The 13328-nt window shown below is 33.9% G+C and overlaps 2 protein-coding genes and 1 pseudogene across 3 annotated transcripts; all 3 read left to right on the top strand.

Annotated features, from left to right (window-relative positions):
* The first annotated feature begins 829 nt into the window (after positions 1 to 829).
* NADK1 (NAD kinase 1) lies at positions 830 to 7689 on the top strand. 2 transcript variants are annotated; one of them, XM_037635075.2, is made up of 12 exons: positions 830 to 1011; positions 1884 to 1904; positions 2007 to 2109; positions 2201 to 2320; positions 4454 to 4650; positions 5053 to 5166; positions 5357 to 5451; positions 5818 to 5924; positions 6078 to 6151; positions 6257 to 6335; positions 6494 to 6801; positions 7009 to 7689. In XM_037635075.2, the coding sequence occupies exons 1-12, from the start codon at positions 970 to 972 to the stop codon at positions 7324 to 7326; spliced, it is 1578 nt and encodes a 525-aa protein (XP_037491003.1). In that variant the 5' UTR covers positions 830 to 969; the 3' UTR covers positions 7327 to 7689. The 2 variants fall into 2 exon arrangements, with proteins under 2 accessions (XP_037491003.1, XP_012090028.1); XM_012234638.4 differs by having other exon boundaries at positions 1884 to 2109.
* Positions 7690 to 9332: 1643 nt separating this feature from the next.
* On the top strand, positions 9333 to 10847 carry LOC105648814 (uncharacterized). Its single transcript, XM_012235319.4, has 3 exons — positions 9333 to 9771; positions 9851 to 10393; positions 10491 to 10847. The coding sequence occupies exons 1-3, from the start codon at positions 9427 to 9429 to the stop codon at positions 10587 to 10589; spliced, it is 987 nt and encodes a 328-aa protein (XP_012090709.2). The 5' UTR covers positions 9333 to 9426; the 3' UTR covers positions 10590 to 10847.
* LOC119369135 (uncharacterized) lies at positions 10654 to 12193 on the top strand (annotated as a pseudogene).
* Positions 12194 to 13328: the final 1135 nt, after the last annotated feature.

The raw sequence follows: 13328 nt of genomic DNA, 5'->3' as shown, positions 1-13328 counted from the left end.
CTAGTCATATTGTTTTTTTATTCAAAAGAATAAAGAATAAGGATGAAAGACTTATGAACAAAATTTAATTCTCCTGGTTTATCCTTTATATATGATTTGACATTCATCAAATTTGCTTTTTTCTAAATAGGCAAAACGTTAATCACATTGTTTTCAACTCAAAAGAGTAAAGAATAAATAATAAAGATAAAATATTATTACTTACAATTTGTGACTCATTTGATAAACTCTCGAGTTCAATTTCTACTAAATGCATCTGCTGAAACGAATGATGAAATTTAACTATGACTAAACTCCCAGTTTGATTATGGCTTAGTTGGGTTAGTTAACAACACACCTATTGAAATCTATTTCAAAGTTTATAAGCCCTACCAAATATTATTCTATTTGTAACTTTTTACTTAAAAGACAAATTTTTACCAAGTTAAAAATTAAATCAAATTTGATTGAAATTTATTAAATTTAAGATCCTCTATATTTTTTTCTCGATATTAAACTCTTGAATTTTTTATTTTTATTAAAATTAAATTATTATTTTTAATGATAATTTTCATGTGTAATGTTACTATTGAACTTATTCTTTGTAGTAACACAAGAGTTGAATCTCGAGAAATAAAAATTTAAAAACTTAATAAGTAAAATTAAATAAATTCATTAACTTATTATTATTATTATTTTTTGTCATCTAATAGCCATTCTATTACTATATCCTCCACGCTTTACGGTGGGCCGAACATTTATTTATTTATTTATTTTTTGTAAGTTCGGTCGTTGGTGGGCTCACTTAAATCTGTCATTGTCTCTCTCTCTGTATCTAAAATATTTACTTATTTGTTTAGCACCAAGTAAATCTCCCCTCTCCCTTTGGACATGACTTCAGAGTTCCAACTACTCTTCTCTCTAATGGCATTCTTGTGTCATTTCCAGCATTTCTAACGCCTTATCAGAGCCTTAGAACCTTCTTCTCCAATGAGCCGCTCAATCATGGCTCCTTGCAAGCTCAATTCCACTGTATTCATCAATCTCTTTGCACATCTCTATATATACGTCTGTAGCGTGTTTATGAAATTCTATTTATGCATTTGTGTCCGAGGCTTTGAAATATGTCTTTTGTTGACTTTTATTGTCAGTTAGCATGAGCTGTGGATCTGTTTAATATTGAATGGTTTCAATATCCGGTAGTTGTTGTCAATTGCGTCAGTTTGTGCATTTTATCCTTGAAAATCTATTTGCGCACTTGATAAATACTGCTTAATTGCAGAGGCGGTGCTGTCTTGGAGTATAGTGTCTTTATTTCTTAGAACCAAATTTTGAAACTCGTGAAGTGAAGTGGAAAAATTTGATGGTTTGAGAATATTGGGTTCAGGTTTTGGCTGATAAAGTGGTTTTTCTTTCTGGAGGATGGTTGGAGTATTTGAGACATGCTAATTCTTTCCTATGTGAGAATTATGAACAACTTATTTTTTCTTGATGATTTATTGCATTTATATTTATTTCTCAAATGATCTGGGGCTTCCTCGAATTCCATAATTCCACTAACCCGATTTGTACGAATGGTCAAAAAACCTTATAGGTGGCCTTTGAGAGATTCGTATTCTGAATTTGGTATGGTTTTGAAGACTTAACTTTTGATTATTTTAAGCTTGGTTGTAATTTCCCACGTATTTTAATACAATGAATTGTGGATATTAAAATGTCATGGGTAAATGATTAACTTGAGCATTGTTTGGTTAGCACAACTAAAGTTCTTTAATGTACTTGATGTTCTTTTCATTCCTCCATTTTCCCACTTCCCATAACTTTATTTAATTCTTCTTCCTCTATTTCCTGGTGTTCATTGTTTTGATGACTAGTCTATTAACTTTTTGTTTTCTGTTTGATAGGATTCTTATGGAAATGGAGATGTGAGTTTTTCTTGTTCACAGTTAAATAATTCACTTCCTATCTTACATTCTGAGAAGGCAGCACAGAATGGAAATGGAGATGTGAGTTTTTCATGTTCACAGCTAGATAATTCACTTTCTGAGAAGGAAGTGCAGGAGCTTCTTCAACAGACTCCTATTCAGGGAACTGATGAACATCTTATAGAGTTCTCAGAGGCACTAAGAAGTATAGTCAAATTTGTTTTTTGAACATACACATTCCTTTACTGAAACTATATGCCACAGTTATGAATCTGACATGCCATTTTACACATTAGCTGTTGCAAAGACATTGAGACGAGTGGCTGAAGGAAAAGCTTTTGCTCAAGCTGAGGCTGCTGAATGGAAGCGTAGATATGAATTGGAGAGGGAAAGAAATCAGCGGCTGCAGCGTAAAGGTTTCTAATAGTTAAATAAACATGCATAAATGGCATATTAGTTTTCATGCAGTAGGTATCTTATTCATTGCCTACAATTATGTTGAAAACAAGTTTTCATGAATAAGTCTAGGAGTCATGTGTTGAACATTTTTCTATTCGCTCATGATCTGGCCTGGTTGACCTAGCACAGGACCCGATATTGAAGGCTGACCTTTTTTTGAAAGATATATGTTTCAGAATAGAATCCAGTGCATGATTTGAAATCATGTAATGTTCTATATTAACCCTGAACACCAACAGAACAAGGCATGAGATTTTTAGAATCTTCACTAGGAAAATGAAAATTTTGATCTCTCATTTAATTTTGGCATGCTCTTAAATTTAGGGGCATTGAACATATTTTCTTCAATACTGTCTCCTTTGCTCCTTGCTTTGCTCTCCGTCATTTGGCAGATATGATTGTCACTTTTTATTTACTTTTTGGCTGCTAAATTTCTGCACCTTGTGAAAAACAAAACGGAGATACTGGAAAACGTTTCCTAATCTAAGAATGTATTATGCTATTGGATTTTGATTTTAGTTTTTTTTCACTCATTTAAGTAGTGAACGATTGAAAGTTTGGCTTGGTAAGCTTACTAATTGAATTCAGACTCAGTATCATCAGATTATGGCTATTCCACTATCAGGGAAAAATATATCTGAAATGCTTCGAAGTTGGTGGACTCAGATTTCTATGTGTAATGCAATGGGAATCATAAAATTAATGCTCCCATATGCGTTGTTTGCTGGGAAGTCTGGGAAGAACAGAATAGGAGAGTCTTTGAAGGTACCTGCTTTTACTCACGTAGAATTGCTAGTTATATTTGTCCTTGAATAAAGAAGTGCATTTCTTTTTTCAAAAGATGCGGTTTCTTTTAGCATCAGAGTCAATTGTTTTGGAGTTAAAAATACTGAAACCCTTGGAGTATGTGCCACTTATTGGTTATTATAGGACTATGGGAATCCGGGTAACTTTGATATGTTTAGTTATTAAAGATTCTGAAGGTGGAATATGAGGTCTAAGGCAATTTCTAGGCTGTCCATAACTTGTCTGATGGTACGATCTGGGACCTCTTAGTGGATTGAAGTAGAGAATTTTGAGATGGAAGTCTAGTATATGAGCTGAGCAGGAGATTATCTAGTGTGTTTGATTGGCAAAATAGTTCCCTTCTTTGCTATTTGAGGTTCTGAACCCCAAGAAGCTGCTGGAGGTTTGTGATTGTAGAATAGGATACCTGCTTGAGGATATGTCACTAGGATAAAAATGCTACCAGATACCTTCCTCGTTTCCTTTTCCCTCTTTAGTTTTAGGACATACCTCCGCTGTTTCTACAAATTTTAATGGGATTTTGCTTGGTCCATGACTGATTATGAATTTAAGCTTCTAGGATAAGTTTGATTGAAGTGAAATTCTGTAAAAGTTGCGGGGGAGGAATTGTATTGGTGGTGTAAATTTCACGTCATGCTTCCTTAAGGATACTTGGTTGCTGATAATGTAGCTGAAGATTGGAGAACAGCACACCTTTCACAAGAATTACCTGGCACTATTAGAGTTCTTGTCATCAGCAGTTGAGAAGGAACCCATGGGATTCTGAGATCCTTTCAAGATGTAACCTCTTCAAGAAGGCCTTTTTCCATTGTTGTTAGTTTCTTTTTCCTGAATATTTTTGTTGGATATGAATGTCTGGGCATTGGTACAACAGTTTTTAATTTCAAACAGATGGAGGAAATTTGAGTCCTACAGCTTTGTAGAGATATACTCTTAGCCAATAAACCGTACCCTCGTCAGATTACCATAATATTCCATAACAAAGACAGGAAAGAAGGGAAGTCTAGTTCTTTCAAAATGGTGGTAGTCTCTTCGGTAAACTCTTCCACTTCTGCTTATGAAGCTTGATAGCAGCTTTGGTTGGGAAAGAGGTCTCATTTTGTTAAATCAACTGAAAACCAATGAAGTCTTTTACAGTCCCGAACTTTTTTGGTTCCTATGCATCTTAAGCTGATCATTTTGAATCTCTTCTTTCTGTGTGCATTGACATTTTCACGTTCTTCGAATTTTTCAATCTGTTTTGCACCCCTTTTTAAGTAGGAATTTGATGGCTTGTGCTGCAGAACATTTACCCAGGGAGTGCAATGGTGATTGTAACAAAGAGAGGACATTGAACTCAAAAAACCTGTTAGTTTCGAGTAATGGCACAAATGGACAATCTGAAGATTGTTGTACCAATGGGATTTGCTCTCATGAAGTTCTTCAAGATGGAGAGACTGACTCTGATCCCATGATGGTTAAGAGTAGGATTATGAGAAAGGTAAATTTTTCAGATGTGCATCTTTGTTGGCAAGCTACTTTATATATGATGCTTATAGTTTAATTGCATGTTGTCTAATTTTTCTAGGTTCACAACATTACATGTTTGGATGGTAACCCACTAGTCTTGGTAATATTATTGACATTTCTTAAGGTTACTCATGTCCTACTTAGGACCTACAGCACATTTTTGGAGAGCTTTTCTTTACTGCTTTTGTTGTTATTGTTATCTATAATGCTATTTCTAATTTGTTTTAGTGATTATATACATACATCCTCAAAAATTGACAAGAAATTCTGGCAATATCGTTCCTTATGAGTTGTAGTAATGAATTGAGAACTTTTCAAGTCGTGACAATTAACCATAATGTTTAATTTTCTCCCATTTTGCATTGTGAAACAGGCTTCTTTTAAACTTTCATGGTGCAGCAAAGGTGAAGATAGTGATCAGCACAAACATGAAGTTGTATCTTTTGCAAGAGGAAATATAACAACTGCAGAGCGCCACAGTAAACAGGTATTGCTTCTGCAAGGCTACATGTGAAGTTTTGTATCTAGTTCTAGTCATACTGTTATGGTATTATACGTGCACATAACTAACTATATCTGACTTATTTCGTATTTCCTGTGGAGAACTTTGATGCTTCTATTAGGAATCAGTTCCCTTGTATGTGTCTTACCAAATACTCCTTTTTTCGTTGCTCCAGATTTCTTTGAAGTGGGAATCTAAACCGCAGACTGTGCTTATCTTCACCAAACCAAATTCAATTTCTGTTCGAATTTTATGTTCAGCTATGCTGAGGTTTGCATAATATGATTGTTTTTTTTTTTTTTTTTTGTTTTACATTTTTCAATTCTGAAATGAGTTTCTCAATTTAGTTGCTTTCATTATTGTGTAGGTATTTGTAAATGATTTTACTGACCATGAACATGTATCTGTTAATAATGTACATTTCACGATGAAGTTCCTCAATGCTTTGGAAAATATTCTATAGAAAAGAGTTTTAATTGTGGTTTCTCGTGTTGCATTATTTTCATTTCTTTATCTGAAAAGAATATCTAAATTGTTCCAGAGCTCGTAGTTTGATATTAATAGTTCTTATCTACAAATGCTTGTGCAATTAAGCAAAAAATTTTCTGTGCCTAATTTTTCAATTTCCATTACCAGATGGTTGGAAGAAAATAAAAAGTTAAACATTTACGTGGAACCACGTGTGAGGGGTGAACTTCTGACAGAATCGTCTTACTTCAACTTTGTGAAAACATGGAAAGATGGTAAATTGCTACACAATCTTATAGCGAATCATTGATTTAACCAAGTGAATTTCACTACTGCTAATATAAACACTGTTTGAACTCAAATTTGTGGGACACAATATTTTGCTTTTTTATTTATGGATATTTCACTATGTATGAACTCGTTCGCAGACAAGGAAATTTCTCTACTGCACAAAAAAGTTGATCTTGTAGTTACTCTTGGTGGGGATGGTACTGTTCTTTGGGTATGTTCTTTCAGTTTGATCCACATCTGCCTTATTTTTATTTTGTGCTTCTCTTCCTTTCATCTGCCTTTGGAGAAGTTACTATCTGCCTTTTTTTACTTGCAGGCAGCATCTATGTTCAAAGGACCAGTTCCTCCCATTGTTCCGTTTTCTCTAGGTTCTCTTGGCTTTATGACACCGTTTCGTATCCTTAATATTTTCCAAAGAAGTTTAATTCCTCAAGTGGAAAAGAAATTCTCCATTGCTAATACTGGCTTCTCTTTTGCAGGAGTTACAATTGCTTTAAATATTTATTACCTTCTCTTTGTCTGAACTCAAAAAGTATCCTTTAACATTTTTTAGATAGTGAACATTACAGAGATTGCCTTGATTCAATTCTTAGGGGTCCAATTAATATAACATTGCGACATCGTTTACAATGCCATGTCATTAGAGATGCAGCAACAAATGAGGTTGAAACTGACGAGCCTATACTTGTTCTGAATGAGGTTACGATTGACCGTGGAATATCATCCTACCTCACAAATTTGGAATGCTATTGTGACAACTCCTTTGTCACATGTGTGCAAGGTGATGGGTTAATTTTATCAACAACATCGGGTAGCACTGCTTATTCATTGGCAGCTGGAGGATCGATGGTCCATCCACAGGTACATTACAATACAATATTTTCTTTAAATATCCTGTTGACCCTCCCATTCTTTGATGTGTCAGACTAGAATGTGCAGCCACGGCCCCACAACTATTAATTCACTTTTAAAGAAGCTTGATTTACCTATCTAAATTAGATCATATTTTATGTTGGTTTTCGTTTTATGTTAGTAAAACCTTATAAATGTTATATTCTGTAATTGCAGGTTCCAGGCATCCTCTTTACACCAATTTGTCCACATTCATTGTCTTTTCGGCCTCTGATATTACCTGAACATGTAACAGTAAGGGTACAAGTTCCTTTCAACAGTAGAAGCTCTGCTTGGGTATCATTTGATGGCAAGGACAGGAAACAGTTAGCAGCCGGCGATGCACTTGTGTGCAGCATGGCGCCTTGGCCTGTGCCTACAGCATGCCAAGTTGATTCCACCAATGACTTCTTGCGCAGCATTCACGAGGGCCTTCACTGGAACCTTAGAAAGACCCAATCTTTCGATGGCCCTGTGATAAATAATAATATTTAGTTTAATTTTTCAAGCAAATCTAGCTAGTATGCATTATAGAAGCGGAAATACATAAGAGTTTGAAATTTAGCAAAATTAGTCAACAATTATCTGCAGATGATGATGAAATCTGTTAGCAAGCCTTTGCAGATTTACAAGAGGTTCAGTCCTGGCTGAAAGAGAAGGACGCTTGGAGATGAAGGAGACCAACTTCAAGCTGAATCTGACAGTTGATGCTGCTGTGTGTGGTGCTGCCATGTTCTTAGTGATTCCTAATTGTTTCTTTTTAATATTAATTTCCTTATTAAGTGTAAGAGGTGTTTCTCTCCATGTGTATTTAAGTAGAGCAAGCCAGTAATAAAACTGTATGATTAAAATCCCAAATTTTTTTTTGTACTTGAAGCTCAAGAGTTGCAGATTCTCTCCAAGTCCTTCAATATAGGTAGAAGGAAGAAATATCACATCTAACCCTCAAAGTCAAACACTCATTTACTCCTGTTGTTTTATTTCCTTCCGTCTACTACTGTAGTTTTCTCCGGCAAGACTCTTCCCCTCAGGAAAAACTACAACTCAATTCTTGAGATTTTGCAAATTGCAAAATTTTAATATTACTTGTTAAATGAATTGATTGTTGTGATTTAAGTGCTGGGTTTTTTCACTTAGCATTGGGGAGATAGGTTCTGGTGCATGGGAGGCCGTTAGAATTAGGGTTAGAAGCTTGGTTTTATTAATAAAAGAAAAGGTTTTGATGATTTAAAAAAAGAAAAAAAAAAAACTATTTTCTGAATTTGACTGGGACTATGGAGTCAAACCATATGTATAGAGTTGAAAGTGCACATTAATGGTACCGTGTGTTATACGGGTCAATAAAACCTTTATTCCCATGCAAAGCAAAGGCTAATTAAGGGCTTTGCTTCCTTTTGCAAATACGAAAGATTCAACTATGCCTTGTATATCTATATTTTATTTCAGGAGATAATTTTTAATATTGTTTTTCCATTGATCAATAATTTAAAATAATCTTGAATTTTATATTCTTATATATTCTTGTAATAGTCATCTCACTTTGTCATTTAGATTAACTTTTAAGAAACTAGTTAAATATATCCAATAGGATCATTTTTTTTTTTATAACTACAACATAATTTTATTTTAAAAAAATACTTAATAATATTTTAAAATTCATTTAAGTTTACTTTCTTGGGAGTAAGGAAAAACTTTGCAATTAACACACAAATATACAAGAGAGAAACAAACAAATTTATGTAGCTTGTAATTTGAAAACTACTACAAATTTTGATTTGAAGGTTAAAATCATGAAAATTAAACATAATTCGATATGCCAAATCAGATATTTTTAAAATTTCAAACAAAATTATTTTTAATAAAAAAAATTTACAAATTGTATTAATGGCAGCCACATGGCTTCTAGGAAACCAAACGCAGTGAAAATTTCAAGCACTCCATAAACATGATCATCCATAAAGATTATCGCTTAAGTTATGGACTCTCCATTAAAATCTCATTAAATTGCACTGGTCCAACTAAAAACCTTCAAATCAAAGAATATTCACATGGTTAATTACCTGATTTCTTATATATTAAACCATCCATTTCCATTTCATTTCAGCTCTATCCTCCACAATGTCTTCTTCAAATGCCCAAAACTTGAATCTATTTCAAAACTTAACGCTTGGGATTTTATGGAAATCTATATTTATTATAGGCCTATCACTTCTCTTGTTCTACACATTCCTCTTTACCCACAAAACTGATTACCAATCTTCAAATACATTTCTCCCCTTTCAAATCAAATGGCCAAACCCATCATGTAATAACAGTATTATTACTGATATTTCTCTTACAAATATTAGCCACATTGGATTTGTGGTCGTAAGTTCTTTGCAGACATGGAAACACAGACATCCTTATACACAGACATGGTGGAGACCAAATGTAACTAGAGGGTATGTCTTTTTAGACAAAGAACCAACACAAGAATTCTTGCCTTGGCCTTTAACTTATCCTCCATACAAGATCAGTGAAGACATAACAAAATTAAGAGTCTACCCAAAACTTAGAAACCCAATTGAAGTTCGAATAGTACGTTCGATTTTAGATATGTATAGGGTAGGAGATAAAGATTTGAGATGGTTCATCATGTGTGATGATGATACTGTGTTTTTCACTGAAAACTTATTAGAGGTTTTGAGGAAGTATGATCATACTAAGTATGTTTATGTTGGAGGTAATTCTGAATGTGTGAAGTCTAATGCTGATTTCTCTTTTGATATGGGATTTGGTGGAGCTGGTTATGCTTTGAGTTATCCATTAGCGAAAGCTTTGGCAGCCAAATTAGATGCTTGCATTGAGAGATACCCTTACTTATATGTTAGTGATCATATGGCACAATCTTGTTTAGCTGACATGGGAGTTGCTATAAATCTTGAAAAAGGGATCCACCAGGTAAGATCAGCAGTCACATTTCTTCATCTTTCTCTATAATTGAAGGCCTAATTTGCATAAATTTATCTGATATTTGCAGATAGATCTTCATCATGACATATCAGGCCTTTTATCAGCTCACCCTCAATCACCTCTTCTTTCTCTCCACCATTTCGATTCTATAAATCCAATCTTTCCCTCCATGGATCGTTATGAAAGCGCAAGACACTTGATGAAAGCAGCAAACTTTGATCAATCTCGCCTGCTGCAACAAACTATCTGCTACCAAAGAGAAAGCAACTGGTCCTTCTCAGTCTCATGGGGCTATTCTACTCACATATACGAAAATATAATCCCGAGAAGCATTCTGCGTAAACCTCTCGAGACATTTAGGCCTTGGGCTAAAAATGATAAGCGACCATTCTTCATGTTTAACACTCGTCTTCTCAACAACGATCCATGTCAAGCTCCTCATGTGTTTTTCTTTGATTCTATAGAGTATACTGCTTCAGGTAATCGGATTTTGACTAGTTATATTAGAGCTTCGCCTCGTAACTTGCCGGCTTGTTCATTCGCTGGAAATCATTCTGCTGATTCCATCTCCAGAATTCAAGTTCTTTCTCCTGCGACAATTCGCAAGACAGTGAGTGTTCTTATTCAAATTACAATCTTTACTCTCTTTTTGCTTAAAATTTTCAGTTTCAGAGTTGTGATTGAGCTTGTGTGAATCGATATTACAGGCCGGTGTAATAGAATGCTGTGATGTAGAGTACAAGGTGGAGATAAATACTACAGAAATCAAGATAAGGCCTTGCGTGAAAGATGAAGTTCTTGCCTAATTACAGAGTAGAAAACAGAGAAAACAGAGGCATCAGTTTCATTTAATTCCAAATTTTTGAAACGATGGGTTATTTTGCTGTTAATGACAAAGGAAACGACAGTTAGTTTCGAATGGAACGACATGTAATGAAACGGAAGGCAAATCATTCAATACAAAAAAAAAAAAAAAAAAAAAAAAAAAAAAAAAAAAAAAAAAACTATAAACGACAGGTGCCTGTAACAATATATGTAAGTTCTAGGATTATAGCAATATAGCATAAGGCTCTACAATTTGTCAACCATTAATTTATTCTGCATTAAATGATCAATTCAAAGTCAACTTATAGTAATTTTTAGTATTCTTTTCTATCTCTTAATTCACATTTAAGCTTGTGGCACCTATAGTAGATTAATACTTCTAATAGGCTAATAGCATATAGGAAATCCCTTAAATATAAATTAAACGATCGAGAGAGTAATTAATTAAAAAATATTAATAATAAAATTTCATAATCAAGAAGATATTGATTGAGGTGGTATCCGGTAAGGATGAGAACATAAGTTTATCCTCGAGAAAGTAAATTTTAATAGAAGGGCCTAAAACCTTTATGCTCCAAGTCCCGGAGATTTGGAGGAACTGACTATGCTTTGAGTTACCCATTAGTTAAAGAATTGGCAAGTAAGTTAGATGATTGTTTTGAGAGATATCCTTATTTGTTTGTTAATGATCATATGGCACAATGTTGTTTAGCTGACACGGGAGTTGATTTAAACATTGAAAAGGGTTTGCACCAGGTAATTTTTCATTTTCTTATTCTTTCTTCTTCTTCTTCTTCTTCTTCTTCCTCCCTTTATCTTTGGCCCATATGGCACAATCTTGTTTAGCTGACATGGGAGTTGATTTGATACAGTGTCTTGCTTTTATAACTGCAGATAGATATGCGCGGTGACATATCAAGATTTTTATCAGCTCACCCACAGTCTTCTCTTCTAACTCTCCACCACTTGGACATTATAAATCCAAATTATGATCAATCTCGTGCAACAAACCATCTGCTACCAGAGAGAAAGCAACTGGTCTTTCTCTGTCTCATGGGGCTATTCTATGCATGTATATGAGAAAAGAATCCCCAGAAGTATTCTGCGTAAGCCACTTGAGACATTCAGGCCATTTTCGAAGGATGCTAAGCCGCCATTTTATATGTTCAATACTGGGCCAGTACTCAACAACGATCCATGTGAAACTCCTCATCTATTTTTCTTTGACTCTATAGAGTATTCTACTTCAGGTAATCAGATTTTGACAATTTATGTTAGAGCTTCACCTCGTAATTTGCAAACATGTTTGGTTACTGGAAACCATTCTGCTGATTTTATCGACAAAATTCAAGTTCTTTCTCCTGCGATGACCGGAAAGACGGTAAGCAGAAGTTTTTATTTTATGAAAGAGAGCCCAATCTAATCAAGATTTGTATTAATCTAGTTCTAAAATTTTTGGTTTTAAGCGTTTGTTGGGATCTTCCAGGCAGGTGTGATAGAATGCTGTGATGCAGAGTATATGGTGGAGACAAATATTACAGGCATCAAGATAAGGCCTTGCATGAAAGGTGAAGTCACTGCCTAAATGCAGCCTCAGACACACGGGATAGCAGCAATATTAATAATAATAATAAATAGACTTACATACCTCCGGCGTATAATCAAGATATTGTTTTTTATTGGTTTAATGTATAGGTAGACTCTTCGAACCTAGATAACTATTTTTCTAATAATAATAATAATAAAGTACGTTAAATTATATTTTCGAAATGTTATTTGAAAATTTCTTCTTGACAAAGAAAAAAGAGAGAGATCTCATCTCTGTATAGAGAAATGTTCTGGACCTCAAACTTGAATGGGAATTGGGCCAGCGCCAAATGTAAGCTTCAAACTTGAAAGGGAGCTGGGCCAGAGCTGAATAAAATGACTGAACGTGACGTCTTAATTTATCATGCATTACATGTCACATGTCCACGTTGTGGGCGCACATGCATATTTGTGTATGTGTGTGAAGAGTTAAAAAAAAAAAAACCAACGGGGCAAGTGCTGAATGGCACGACTTGTGCCTAGGGTGTGTGCAGTAGATGGAAACTTTCTATAATGCCCTTAATATATTTAATTGTTTCTTGGGTTACTTTTCCCAATGCTGGCGTTCCTTTACCCCAAAAAGCAAAAAGCTCAACGCCAAAAGCCATATTCATATTCTGACAATATTGTATTCTAGCATAACTATAATTATAATTATTCTTATGATTATTATTATAATATATAATCAAACTTAATACTAACTTCTATTATATGATTCTACCTATTATAATCACTATTATCGTTCTAATACTACTATAATCACAGAATTTCCAATTATTACTATTTTATAATCAAATACATTTATATTTTGCGATATTGCATACTCGTATAATTATTAATTATGATTATAATTATAATTATAGCCAAATAAACCAAGTTATCTTTGATAATTCTAAGCATTATATATACTAAGTATTACAATGCTAAGTACAATTACAATGCTAAAAGGACTAATGAACTTATAGACAAATGAATAATCTAATTATACTAATATGTAATATTTTTAGATTATGAATAGATTTGAATATACACTACTGATAATTATAAATTTCATAATTATAGCACTATTAGAAAGGCAGTGATAATCATAATAGTTATAATCATATAATAGAAGTTATTATAATATTAAGTTT

This window comes from Jatropha curcas, chromosome 10 (assembly GCF_041381405.1).
Source record: "Jatropha curcas cultivar XTBG-Jc1 chromosome 10, XTBG_Jcur_1.0, whole genome shotgun sequence".
In the NCBI taxonomy this organism is placed as follows: Eukaryota; Viridiplantae; Streptophyta; class Magnoliopsida; order Malpighiales; family Euphorbiaceae; genus Jatropha; species Jatropha curcas.
Note: the sequence above shows the minus strand (reverse complement) of the source record. Positions and strands in the feature narration are given on the sequence as shown.